The sequence below is a fragment of the Octopus sinensis genome, linkage group LG5 (genome assembly GCF_006345805.1).
Source record: "Octopus sinensis linkage group LG5, ASM634580v1, whole genome shotgun sequence".
Lineage (NCBI taxonomy): Eukaryota > Metazoa > Mollusca > Cephalopoda > Octopoda > Octopodidae > Octopus > Octopus sinensis.
The window spans coordinates 77,193,709-77,207,072 of NC_043001.1; the positions used below are offsets into that span (position 1 = coordinate 77,193,709).

Below are 13,364 nucleotides of genomic sequence, written 5' to 3' on the forward strand. Positions count from 1 at the left end.
TATTTGTAAGCCACTGTGCATGCCTGGTGGCAGGTCATCCTTGTGTTATGCCTTCTTGCTGCTGGATAGCTGCTGATGTGATCCAATGCCTCCAGGAAACTGCTAGATTCTGGAACAGATGCTGCCTGGAATACACCATTATCTTCCAGTTAGCTGGGTTGTGGCCCCAGCATTGCTGGTATCAGACCTGTTTGCCTTGGGTGATCCTACTAGGGACTCGAAGTCCCCAATAACATAGCTCTGGCACACATTCGTTTAACCTTCCCACCTTGATGGGGTCAAGGGTTGGATTTTGCGGAAGGTGTGTGTGGGGCACAGCTTCATTTTACTAAATTTATGTCTCTTTACGGATACAACCCTTTCATTACTGTATTTATTTTGAGATGCTCTGTGTTTCTTTCAATTACTTTAAATATAACAAAGAATTTAGTAAAATAACTTAGTTATCATTCAACTAGTGTTAGGAACATAAATTGTGACTAAGGTTTGGTGGAAGATTTTAATTCAAAACTTACGAAAACAAGACATTTGTACTCAGAGCCAGAGCTGGTTTCAGCCGGGTTGGTAACGAAAGGGTTAAACTGGCCATATCTGGCCCAAACATTCTAGGAAGATTAGGCCTCTCCAAATTGGTCAGATGAATCAAAATCAAGCTGTTCATTGCAACTGTTGAATCAGTGCTATTATATGGCAGTGAAACCTCTTCTATCACCTCTGTCTACATCGCATCACTTTGTCTCCATCAATTCAGTGTGACACCAGTGCAAAATCACCTCCCTCTGACAAGTCATCCTAACAAGACGTCTGCATTGGCTGGTCATGCCCTCTGTTGTCAACCAGGAGAATTCATCTATGAAGCAATTGCCCCAGCTCCCCTTCAGGGTTGGTGAAAGTAATGTGGTGGACAACGAAAAACCTGGCTGATGACAGTCAAGGTTGATCTGGAACCCAACCATGGCTACGGCATTTGCCGCTGGAATAAGGAGTGGTTGGAGATCACATGGTCATTAGCCTCAAATCACCAGGCCTGGTCGGCACTTGTGAGAGATGCCACAATGAGGATGAATGAAGCCAGCTCAACCCACCCCGGTGAATGCTGTCTCATGACAAGACAAGAAGTAAAACATGGATACTGAGAAGGAAATTATCAAACAGGCTAAATGGATGCTACACAAAGATGTTACGAATGGTCCTAAATGTGAAACGGCAGCAACATATGACAAATGAATGCCTTTATGGAGACCTGCCGAAAGTTAGCGAAAAGATCAGGCAAAGATGGCTGCTACTATCTGGACACTGCATGTGCCACCCTGAACTGGAAGCGTCTGAATTAAACTTGTGGAACCCACTTCATGGAAAATATCATGATACACTGACAACTTGATCAGAAACACTGGCCTGGAATGTATCCAGGACCTTGAGGCAGTATGTTGGACCGAGAAGTGTGGTGGGTAGTCTTTGTTGCTGTAGCCTTGGCTGGAACCCAGCCATAAAAACAAAATAAGGCTTCTCACATGTATCCTGCAATGTCATTCTAAAAATAAAACAATCACATCATTGGAATCTTGAAGCTATAAGATAATGTGTAATTGATTCAAAATAATGTTAATTAATATTAATACTTATCGCCAAGCTAATATGGTAGTCCAGAAATATAGGACGAATGCTGCCATTGATTAGTTCCAAGAGGCCATCACCTCTAGCTAGGTATGTGACACATGAACCTGTGTCCATTATAACCTTCGAACAGGGGAGGTCAGCCATTTCCCCTTGTTGGTCAGGCATCTGCAGATTAGTTTCAGGGTATTTGCCCTTTATCAATGCAGAGCAGCCGAACCCAGCAGGCATCACTACTGACTGTCTGTTCAAAGGATTATTTACCTAAATTCAGCATTCGTCCTATATTTCTCGACTGCCATATTAGCTTGGCGATAACTATTAATATCCAGTGCCACTGCTGTAGTCTCCTTTAGAGAGACTTAGAAATATTAATATTTCTAATGTTAATTAAGCGTTACATTTGATGGAGCAATCTGAATGCTAAGGGATGATTAAACCAGCCACATCCAGCCCAAACAGTCTGCCTGTTTTATGTTCAAACAAGTCAGATCTGGCCTCTCACACCTACCCAACAATGTCATTTAAAAAATAAACAATCATATCATCAAAATGTTGAAGCTATGAGATAAAGAATGATAAATTTAAAACAATGTGAATGAATATTACATTTGATGAAGTTATCTGATTGCTAAAGGATTAAATATGACAAAGTATATACACAGATTTTACAAGCACGTGTGTGTGATATTGCCAGTATTTCTGTGTGTGTGTCTCATATCTACATTATATGTGCGTATGCAATAGCTACACATATACATGTGAATATGTGTGTGTTTGCACAATATCTATACTATATATGTGTATGATATCTGCAGTGTATGTTGGGTATCTATAGTATGCATATGTGCATGTGTGTGATATCTATGGTATACGTTTGTATATGTGTGTGTGTGTCATATCCTCTGTATATGTGTGATATCTACAGTGTGTGTGTTGGATGTGTATAGTATGCATGCGTATGATGTCTACAGTAAATGTGTGTATATATCCGTCTGATATCTACAGTGTGTGTGTGTATACATATGTATATATATATTTCTTTATTGCCCACAAGGGGCTAAACATAGAGGGGACAAACAAGGACAGACAAATGGATGAAATCGATTACATCACCCCCCAGTGCATAATTGGTACTTATTTAATCAACCCCGAAAGGATGAAAGGCGAAGTCGACCTCGGCGGAATTTGAACTCAGAATGTAGCGGCATGATGATGACTGCCTTGTTGTAATACACAAACACACACACACACACACGCGTGGTTTGTACACCCGTGTCTATAAAGAGATTTTCTCGCAGGTGAAAATCACATATTATGTTTACACTGATGTATATACATTAAATATAGTATACAGATAGCTATTCTAATGAATGATTAATTTCACAAATGAATGCTATTAGATTATAATGAATCTTATTAAATTACTGTTTTAGTCTGAGAACTTAAACTAAATTATTGTTTGCATGTAATACAGGAAGTTCTGGTCTTGCTCCAAGTAACCAAAGCAATACCTATCACTGAAGAGGTGAAATCGCACTGAAACAATGTGTTTGGTAGTCTGCTGATATCACTTGAAGCTTGGCTTAATGTGTTTTTAGACACAAATTCTACAAAGAGACAATTTTCCTTCCATGACAACAAAATTCCATAGCATATTCCTTTCATATTTTAGTGTAGAGTAACATGTTAAAAATAAACGTACACATTTTTTATTTTGATCCTAACTGCTTCATGTGTGCATAAATCATCATCATCATTATCAGCAGTACATCTGTTTTTCTATGCTTGCATCAATTGCATGAGTTCTTTTTGTCTGTCTGTCTTTGTTTTCTCCTCTTCCTCCTATTCCTTAAATTGTGATGTATTTCTTTTTCTCTTTACCTCCTATTTTCTCCTGCTTTTCTTTTTTATTCTCTTTTCTCCTTTCTGTTTTTCTCTCCTCAATCTATCTGTATATCTATATGTGTGTGTCTGTCTCTGTCTGTCTCTCTTTATCCCCCCTCCCCCGTCTTTACTTCTCTACTTCACAATTTTTTCTCTCCTTGTCTCCTTTCTCTCTCTCTATTTAACTTTCCTTTGTATCTTACATTTTCTCCTTATTTTCTCTCTTTCCATTTCTTTCTTTCTTTCTCCTCTCTGCCTCATCTCTCTCCCCCATTTCTCTTCTCTTTCTTCCCCCATTTCTCTCTCCCCCCATTTTTCTCTCTCTCCCCAATTTCTCTTCTCTCTCTCCCCTCTCCCTCTTCTTCCATCTCTCTCTCTCTCTCTCTTTCTCTCACACCCTCCCTTTTTCTACTACCTGCATCCCACCCAAAACTCCGAGCCTGTCATCCTATTTACCCAACCTTCAGAATAAAGTCAGATAATCCCTGTCTGCTTCTCACCCCTCCCCCACCACCACTTCTGCCTTACCACAGCCTCTTCTACCTCCAACCCCTACCAGCACAACTACCACTTTCAGGGCCATTACCCCTGACCTTACCACCCCAATCATCAAATCCCCTACCCACTAACACCAACACCCCCATCCCCCCACCATTGTGTTTGGAGAATATAGCCTTTTTCATAGTTTATTTTTTTATTCCTCACATTCATGTCTGTGCTTTCTGGAAATTGTTTTTTTAAGGACCAAGCTTGGGGAACAAATATGGTTCAGTGGATTAGTCTAGTGTATGTAGTTATAATCTGGGGCCAATTGGGGATTTGTGCATTTTTATTTTATTAAAACGTTTTGAAGGAAGCAAGGTTGTTTGACTATTTGCTATTTCCTCCTCCTCCTCCTCATCATCATCATCATCCTTTCTACTATAGGCACAAGGCCTGAAATTGCAGGATGATTGAAGTTTGGTAGTAATAATGTTAATAATAATAATAATTTCAAATTTTGGCACAAGGCCAGTAATTTTGGGAGAAGGGTGGGTGTAGCAGGTACTTATTTTATTGATCCTGAAAGGATGGAAGGCAAAGTTGACCTTGGCGGAATTTGAACTCAGAATGTAATGACAGTCGAAATGCCTCTTGGAGTTTTGTCTGGCATGTTAATGATTCTGATAGCTTGCTACCTTAATGATGATAATAATGATGATAATAATAATAATAATATTAATAATCTTTTCTACTATAGGCACAGGGCTTGAAATTTTTGGGGAGGGGGCTAGTCAATTACATTGACCCCAGTGGGTAACTGGTACTTGTTTCATCAACCCTGAAAGGTTAGAGCAAAGTTTGACCTCAGCGGAATTTGAACTCAGAACTTAAATTTTGATGAAATGACGCAAAGCATTTTGCTTAGTGTGCTAATGATTATACCAGCTCGCCGCTTTAAATAATAATAATAATGATAGTAATATTGGTTATAAATTTTGGCACAAAGCCAGAAAGTTCAGGAGAAGGGTTAAGTCAATGCCAGTGCTCAATTGGCATTTATTTTATCAACCCTGAAAGATTGAAAAGCAAATTTGACTTTGGTGGTGCTGGTTGTTTATTTTCTTGTGTGTTCCATTTCTGACCTTATTTTCTCTATCTTCTACAGGTGCAGCACTCAATGATATTTCCCAGATTTATAAACAACTTGAAATACAAACTGAAGAGAAAGTAAGTCTCCATTTTTGTTATATTTCCAGCCACTGAATAGCTGGTGTTTAACTGAGAATCATCATCATCATTGTTTTAAAATCCATTTTTCTATGGCTGGATGGAGTTTAACAAAGCAGATTTTGCTCTTTCTGTCTCCAACCTGCATCTGTTAATATTTCTCCCATGGCCAAACATATTTTTGCAGAATATGAGAGATGAATGATACTGCTTATATGACAGCGACATTCCTTTACAGCAATCATGCAATGCCAAAGCAAGGAAACACAAACATACATACTCATATACATACTCACACACACACACACACACAGTTGTCTCTAAAGCATTGCTAGAGATAAGAGTCAAAACAACTCTTAGCCATGTGAGAACACTTTACTTACTAGCACCCTCTGTTACTTTACTGACAACTGTACTTGTTGCCTATCAGTTCTAAATTGCAAATAACCACCTTAATAATTTATATATTACACACACACTTACACACTGAGTGGGTACTACTACTTCACTAGCCATGACAGACGGAAAGGATTCACCTGAAACCATGGATTTGAGTTTATGAAAACAATATTTATATATCACCTGAGGAAACAACTAGATCTCATAATGCAAGGGTTGGGAGAACTATGTTGCATGGAAACAATTGTAGTGATTACAAATAAATTTTCCTCTGTACTCCTTGTTGATTCCAACTTATTCAATTATCCATTCACACACTACAGAAGTTCCAGTGCAAATCTGGCAGTTCATATAATTCTACTGCTGGATAGCACTGGATGAAATCTGAAGGTGGACTAGCTTCATACTGTACTCTGCTGCATTTGTAACAGAATATAACCTAAGTTATAATGAATGATCATAGGATTGCACCTAGAAAGTTCCCCTCTGAGGCACAACTCCAGGCAAGGTTGTTTATGGAAGATAAGTGGTTGCCTATGCATACCAACCTCCTCTCTCCATGTTACCAGTAGTATCCAAGAAAAAGGCAAAGGCTGATACAGCTTGGCACCAGTGATGTCACAACTCATTCCTACAGCTGAGTGAACTGGAGCAATGTGAAATAAAGTATCTTGCTCAAGAAAACAGCTCACAGCCCAGTCTGGGAATTGAACTCACTATCTCACGATTGTGAGCCCTATTCTGTAACCCATGAGCCATGCACCACAACAGGCTTCTTGTCACCCAGCTTAAAACCATCATTTGATCCTTGGGTACCTTTAACAAGTCAACTCAATTGTTACCCACTTTAACACCACCACCTGGTGCTTGAGTAGAGTCCACTCTGTTAGAAATATTTATGGCAGGTGTTTAATTACATAAGAACTCCTGCTCTTTGGCTTACCTGTCTTAGAGGACATGAGAAAACATCTACTGTTCTCTCTCCTGCCCTCCCTTCTCCACTTTCTTTCAAGAAAACAAAAATTGTATCTGTTTCATATGTTGTTTTATTGTAGATGAAAAGTCTGATGCAGGATATATCATTTCCTCTGGAGAATAAACTGGAATCAGATATGAAGAACATTCCGGTAAGTTGGTGTTATTTAATGACTTATTTAACAGCATATTTTAATGATATTGTTTAATGGTATTATTTAGTAGCATTGTTTAATGACATTACTTAATGATGTTATCAATGGTGTTATTTAATTACATTATTTAATGATGATATTTAATGCCATTGAAGATGACAAGCTGGCAGAATTGTTAGCACTCAGGACAAAATGTGGTCAAACTAAAGTGCTTGACCTGAGCAAAAGAAAAAATAGTACAATAAGTGTAGAACAACATGTAGTAAACAAATATGAAGCAAAAAATGCGCGCTAGTGAACGAGTGCAGGGAAGAGGACTTGGAAACTTCACATCAGGAATGTTCTGAGTCCTTTCACCACTTTCCCGACTGTTGGCGAAATTTTTTTCTTCATATTTGTTTACTACACATTATTTTACACCTAGCAGACTATTTTTTTTTCCTAATTTTTATGATGGGAGGTGGATGGGGTGCGAACTTGGATAATTCATATGATCCAGTAACCCCACTTTGACACCCAGTCACAAAAATGAAAAAAACAGTAGTGTAAAAGGTGTAAGACAACATGTAGTAAACGAATATGAAAAAAAAAATGTGCGCTGGTGAACAGGGGTGGGGCAAGGGAGAGGACATGGAAAATTCAGACCTTGACCTTTAAACTCCAGGGTTTGACCTGAGCCAAAAAAAAATAGTGTAATAGGTGTAGAACAACATGTAGTAAACGAATATGAGAAAAACAATGCGCACTGGCAAATGGGGTGGTGGTGGCGGCATGTAAAAGCACCCACTACACTCTTGGAGTGGTTGGCGTTAGGAAGGGCACCTTGCTGTAGAAACTCTGCCAGATCAAGATTGGAACCTGTACAGCCATCTGGTTTGCCAGTCCTCAGTCAAATCATCCAACCCATGCTAGCATGGAAAGCGGACGTTAAATGATGATGATGAGGATATGACTAGTTTAACCCTTTAGCATTCAGATTACTCTGCCAAATGTAAATCTTAATTATGTTGTATAGAATAACGCATTATCTTGTAGCTTCAAAATTTCAATGATGTGATTGTTTATTTCTATAATGGCACTACGGTAGCTGTGTGACATTAGATCTGGCTATTCTGAACATAAAACGGGTGGAATTTTTAGGCTGGATAAGGTGGTGAGGTGGCAGGTTGGGTAAAATGCTAAGTGGCATTTTGTCCATTAAGGTGGCGAGCTGGCAGAAACATTAGCACGCTGGGCCAAATGCTTAGCAGTATTTCGTCTGTCGTTATGTTCTGAGTTCAAATTCCGCCAAGGTCGACTTTGCCTTTCATCCTTTCGGGGTCGATTAAATAAGTACCAGTTTCGCACTGGGTCGATGTAATCGACTTAATCCCTTTTTCTGTCCTTGTTTGTCCTCTCTGTGTTTAGCCCCTTGTGGGTAGTAAAGAAATATAAAAAAAAAAAAAAAAAAACTGAGGCGGCGAGCTGGCAGACACGTTAGCACGCCGGGTGAAATGCTTAGTGGTATTTCGTTTGCCACTACGTTCTGAGTTCAAATTCCGCCGAGGTCAGCTTTGCCTTTCATCCTTTCGGGGTCGATTAAATAAGTACCAGTTACGCACTGGGGGCGATATAATCGACTTAATCCCTTTGTCTGTCCTTGTTTGTCCTCTCTGTGTTTAGCCCCTTGTGGGTAGTAAAGAAATAGGCATTTTGTCCATCTTGATGTTCTGAGTTCAAATTCCGCTGAGGTTGACTTTGCTCTTCATCCTCTTGAGGTTGATGAAATAAGTACCAGTTAAGTATTGGGGTCAATGTAATTGACTTTTCCCCTCCCTTGAAATTGGTGGCCTTCTGCCAAAATTTGAAACCAATATTTAGGCAGGATGTGTTTGGTTTACATGCTATAAAGGTTAAAGCTGTTACAGCTTGTTTCTCTTTCAAAGTTTTCTCCCCTTGCTTTTTTCTTCTTGGGCTCATCTGTAAAGCAGTAGAGTAGTTTAGAGAGCCACAATCCCTGTAAACATGCAGACACTCATACACAGGGGTGTGCAGGTGGTGCAAGCGCACCCCCTAGAATTTTTGCGGAGTGCAGAACCAAAATTTACAGCCCTACTTATTTTTCTCAGGTTTAGAATACGGTAAATAAAACGTGATGTGTAAAAAGTAGCTTGAACTTCGGTTCCTTCTCAAAGAACAAAACACAAAAATAACAAAAAAAAAAAAGACCTTGTTTGTAAATATTTTTGGACCTGGGTTTGCACTCCCTAAGCAAATTTCATTCCTGAGCCAGTGTACACATGTACACTCAAGCACATATGTACACATGTATATATACACACCGAGTGCTGTACAATTTAGTGACTTGCTTACTATTTTATTCCAGTCTTCATTGAAGAAATACAACCAAGAACATAAAGCCATAGTAGTTCCCTTCGAGAAGGCTCAAAACACACTCAGTAAAATGCAGAAGAAGAAGACTCGCTCAAAATTTAGTGATAAAGAAGCTGAGGTAAGTCTTTCTGTTAGTTTTCCTCTTTCTTTTTCGTGTCTTTGTATTTAAATCTTCACATATTCATAATGTATGTGATGATGATGATGATGATTTGATGTTGATGATGTTTGTACATTAGTAATGTATGTGTGTGTGTGTATAAGGTAGTGATGATAGGAGTGTATGTGTGTATAATGGTGGTGTGTGTATGTGTGAGATAGTGATGATGGGTGTGTGTATGTGTGTGTGTGAGAGAGAGAGGAAGGAAAAGGGATAATGGCAAAGGCAACGTGTGGTGATGGCAATGTGTGTGTATGATGTTGGTGTGGTGTGTGTGTGTGTGAGAGAGAGAGAGAGAGAGAGAGAGAGACAGTGATGATGGTGTGAGTGTGTGTGTGTTTGTGAGAGGTTGTGTTGGTGGTGGTGATGACTACACCATTACCACAATCACCACTACCACCACCACAACCAATACCATAGCAACCACTATTACTATCCTTTACTCACCCCACCATTTCTCTGTATTTTTGTCTCTTCATTTTGCAGTATGCTCAAACAATCAGCAAAGCCCAGATGAAACTTCATGACCACAGAGTATCTGGTTTACAAAAGGTAAGCATGTCTTCGGTCAGTCATTCATTCATTCATCCATTCAGTTATTCATAATGACTGAACCATGTAAAATATATCCATGATATATTTTACTACTGTTACATTACTCTGTGTGAGTGTGTGCATGTGTTTGACTTGCTTGTCTTCATGTTTTTGTTGTAGTCTGAATTTCATTGTCTTTGTATATATTCAGTGGTTTAAGGATGTAGCCATTGGATATGATATAATTGACTAAATAGGTGCAGCAGTGGCTGTATGGTAAGTAGCTTGCTTACTAGCCACATGGTTCTAGGTTCAGTCCCACTGCGTGGCACCTTGGGCAAGTGTCTCCTACTATAGCCTCGGGCCAACCAAAGCCTTGTGAGTTGATTTGGTAGACAGAAACTGAAAGCTGGCAGAAACGTTAGCATGCCGGGTGAAATGCTTAGTGGTATTTCGTCTGTTGTTATGTTCTGAGCTCAAATTCTGCCGAGGTCGACTTTGCCTTTCAATCTTTCAGGATCGATAAATTAAGTACTAGTTATGCACTGGGGTCAATGTAATCAACTTAATCCCTTTGTCTGTCCTTGTTTGTCCCCCTCTATGTTTGGCCCCTTGTGGACAATAACGAAATAAGAAACTGAAAGAAGCCCATCGTATATATATATATATATATATATATATATATGTGTGTGTGTATGTTTGTGTGTCTGTATTTGTCCCCCCAACATCGCTTGACAACCAATGCTGTTTACGTCCTCATAACTTAGTGGTTCAGCAAAAGAGACCAATAAAATAAGTACTAGGCTTACAAAGAATAAATCCTGGGGTCGATTTGCTCAACTAAAGGTGGTGCCCCAGCATGGCCGCAGTCAAATGACTGAAACAAGTAAAGGAATTAAAGAATAAGATATGTTGTGTGTGATGTGTATATGTCTTTCAATGAAACTAATTTCTTTGCTACTTGCTGTTGGTAGAATGACAAGAATAGTCAAATTTTTGTGGAGAAGTGTAGAAAAGATCAATTTCAATGATAGTTTCAGTTGATTTTCTTTTTATTTCACGGATATATACAATTACAGTTAAATGTAAATAAACTGGAAATAATTTCCCTTAGTCAATAAGAAACTTGAAAATATATCGTATAGCACAAGGATGTCCGGCCTGCAGGTTGCATTGCAGCCCACTTTGTTTTCATGCAGCTTGCTGGCAATTCAGATTCTGTGTTATTTTCTGGTTATATTTTCATTTACTTTGATAATGTATAATGAGAAAATTATTCTCAGAAGTGCTATTTTGAATGGACCAATGAAAACCTCAATAGAGGGAGATAAAATGAGAGAGGCCATGGGGTTTATGATGTAGAATGGCTGACTCTACATCATAGAGTCAGCCATTTGTTGATGCATAATAAACAGCCATTGTTTCAGTTTCAAATCTTTTGTGTTTGGATCAATATTGATTGTATTATTTCTTAATCTTGTTTACAATGTCAACAGTGGTGCTTCAATTTTTTATAGTTAGGCTAAACCTAATGCTTTATGCAGAAGAACCTTTATTTGTTACTGATTTCTGGAATATTGATATCAGCATGATTACGTAATAATTTTAATTGTTAATTTTAATAGCCTGCTATCTGGTCATGGCATCTGATACCAAGAAGAGAAAAATATGAGTAGAAAAGTGAAAATTCAATATCCTATGGACAGAAAAATATTTCGTAACTGAAGCATGCAATAATATTATCTGCTTCATATGTAATGATAAAATTGCTGTATGAAAGTAAAATAATATTAAGTGTCACTATGCTGCCAAACATGAGTCACAATATAATGAATTTAACGGAGAAGGAAGGAAAATGAAAATAGATGAATTGAAGAAGAGGCTTAGTTCACAACAAAACAATTTCAAAAAACATGTTGAGAAAACTGGTACATGTACAAAAGTTAGTTATTTAATAGCTGAAAAATTGGGTCAGAAGGGTAAGCCACCATTAGATTGTGAATTAATAAAACAATGCATAGTAGTGTCACCTATAGCCTAGTCACCCATATAGTTAACCAGGTGATACACGAAGGAGTCATACCCAATGACTGGTGTAGCAGCATTATAGTCAACTGCTACAAAGGTAAAGGTGATGCTTTAGATACAAATAATTACAGAGGTATCAAGTTATTGGATCAGGTAATGAAGGCCACGGAGAGGGTCATAGACCAACTAATTAGGGAGAGAGTCAGTTTAGATGAGATGCAGTTTGGGTTCGTGCTAAGGAAAAGCACCACTGATGCTATATTTCTGGTAAGACAGCTGCAGGAGAAATACCTAGCCAAAGCTAAACCTCTGTACCTGGCTTTCGTTGACATGGAGAAAGCCTTTGACAGGGTCCCCCGTTCCCTCATCTGGTGGTCAATGAGGAAACTAGGGATAGCTGAATGGTTAGTGAAAGCTGTGCAAGCCATGTACAGGGACACTGTCAGTAAGGTGAGGGTTGGCAACAAGTACAGTGAAGAATTCCGAGTAGAGGTAGGTGTCCACCAAGGTTCAGTCCCCTTTTATTTATCATAGTCATCCTGGCAATAACAGAGGAATTCAAGACAGGATGCCCCTGGGAGCTCCTCTATGCTGATGACCTTGCTCTAATTGCTGAGTCACTATCAGAACTAGAGAAGTTTCAAGTGTGGAAACAAGGATTAGAATTGAAGGGCCTTAGAGTCAACCTAGCTAAAACCAAAGTCCTAATAAGTAGGAAGGAAGTCAAACCACAAATCCCTTCTGGTAGATAGCTCTGCTTGATCTGTGGAAAAGGCGTAAGTACAATCTCCATGAAATATACCCAGTGTAAGCTATGGACACATAAGAGGTGCAGCAATAACAAAGGAAGGCTAACTGGGGAGATAGTTTTTGTATGTGGCAGATGCTCAGGAGCAATAAACACTGAAAATGTGCAGAGAACAACTTCCGCCACATTCCAGGGGAAAAAACTAAAATAGTTGATAGCTTCCGTTACCTAGGTGACCAAGTCAGTAGCGGGGGAGGGTGCATTGAAAGTGTAGCTGCTAGAATAAGAATAGCCTGGGCAAAGTTCAGAGAGCTCTTACCTCTGCTGGCGACAAAGGGCCTCTCGCTCAGAGTAAAAGGTATACTGTATGACGCGTGTGTACGAACAGCCATGCTACATGGCAGTGAAACATGGACCATGACCCACTACACTCTCGAAATGTTTGGCGTTAGGAAGGGTATCCAGCTGTAGAAACTCTGCCAGATCAGATTGGAGTCTGGTGCAGCCATCTGGTTTGCCAGACCTCAGTCAAATCGTCCAACCCATGCTAGCATGGAAAGTGAATGTTAAACGATGATGATGATTGTCCCAAGAAGGTGAACTTATTCAATGAAACAAGTTTGTCACGTCAGACAATTGGTAGAGTAATAGATGACTTAGCCAACAGTATTGTGGGTATATTGCAGGCCCAATTATCTAAAAGTGTTCATTACAGTTTAGCATTGGACGAAAGTACTGATCAAAGTGACACTGCACAGTTGGTTATTTTCATCAGAGG

At 39.1% G+C, this 13,364-nt stretch overlaps 1 protein-coding gene across 3 annotated transcripts in view; it reads left to right on the plus strand.

The window, feature by feature from the left end:
• The window catches only part of LOC115211908 (brain-specific angiogenesis inhibitor 1-associated protein 2), a 126,147-nt gene that overhangs the window by 83,406 nt on the left and 29,377 nt on the right, over positions 1 to 13,364 (plus strand). For all 3 annotated transcript variants that reach the window (XM_029780655.2, XM_036502770.1, XM_036502769.1), the window contains exons 5-8: positions 5,153 to 5,214; positions 6,669 to 6,740; positions 9,109 to 9,234; positions 9,763 to 9,828. In XM_029780655.2, coding sequence (XP_029636515.1) covers positions 5,153 to 5,214; positions 6,669 to 6,740; positions 9,109 to 9,234; positions 9,763 to 9,828 — 326 coding nt within the window. The remainder of the gene's footprint in view (positions 1 to 5,152; positions 5,215 to 6,668; positions 6,741 to 9,108; positions 9,235 to 9,762; positions 9,829 to 13,364) is intronic.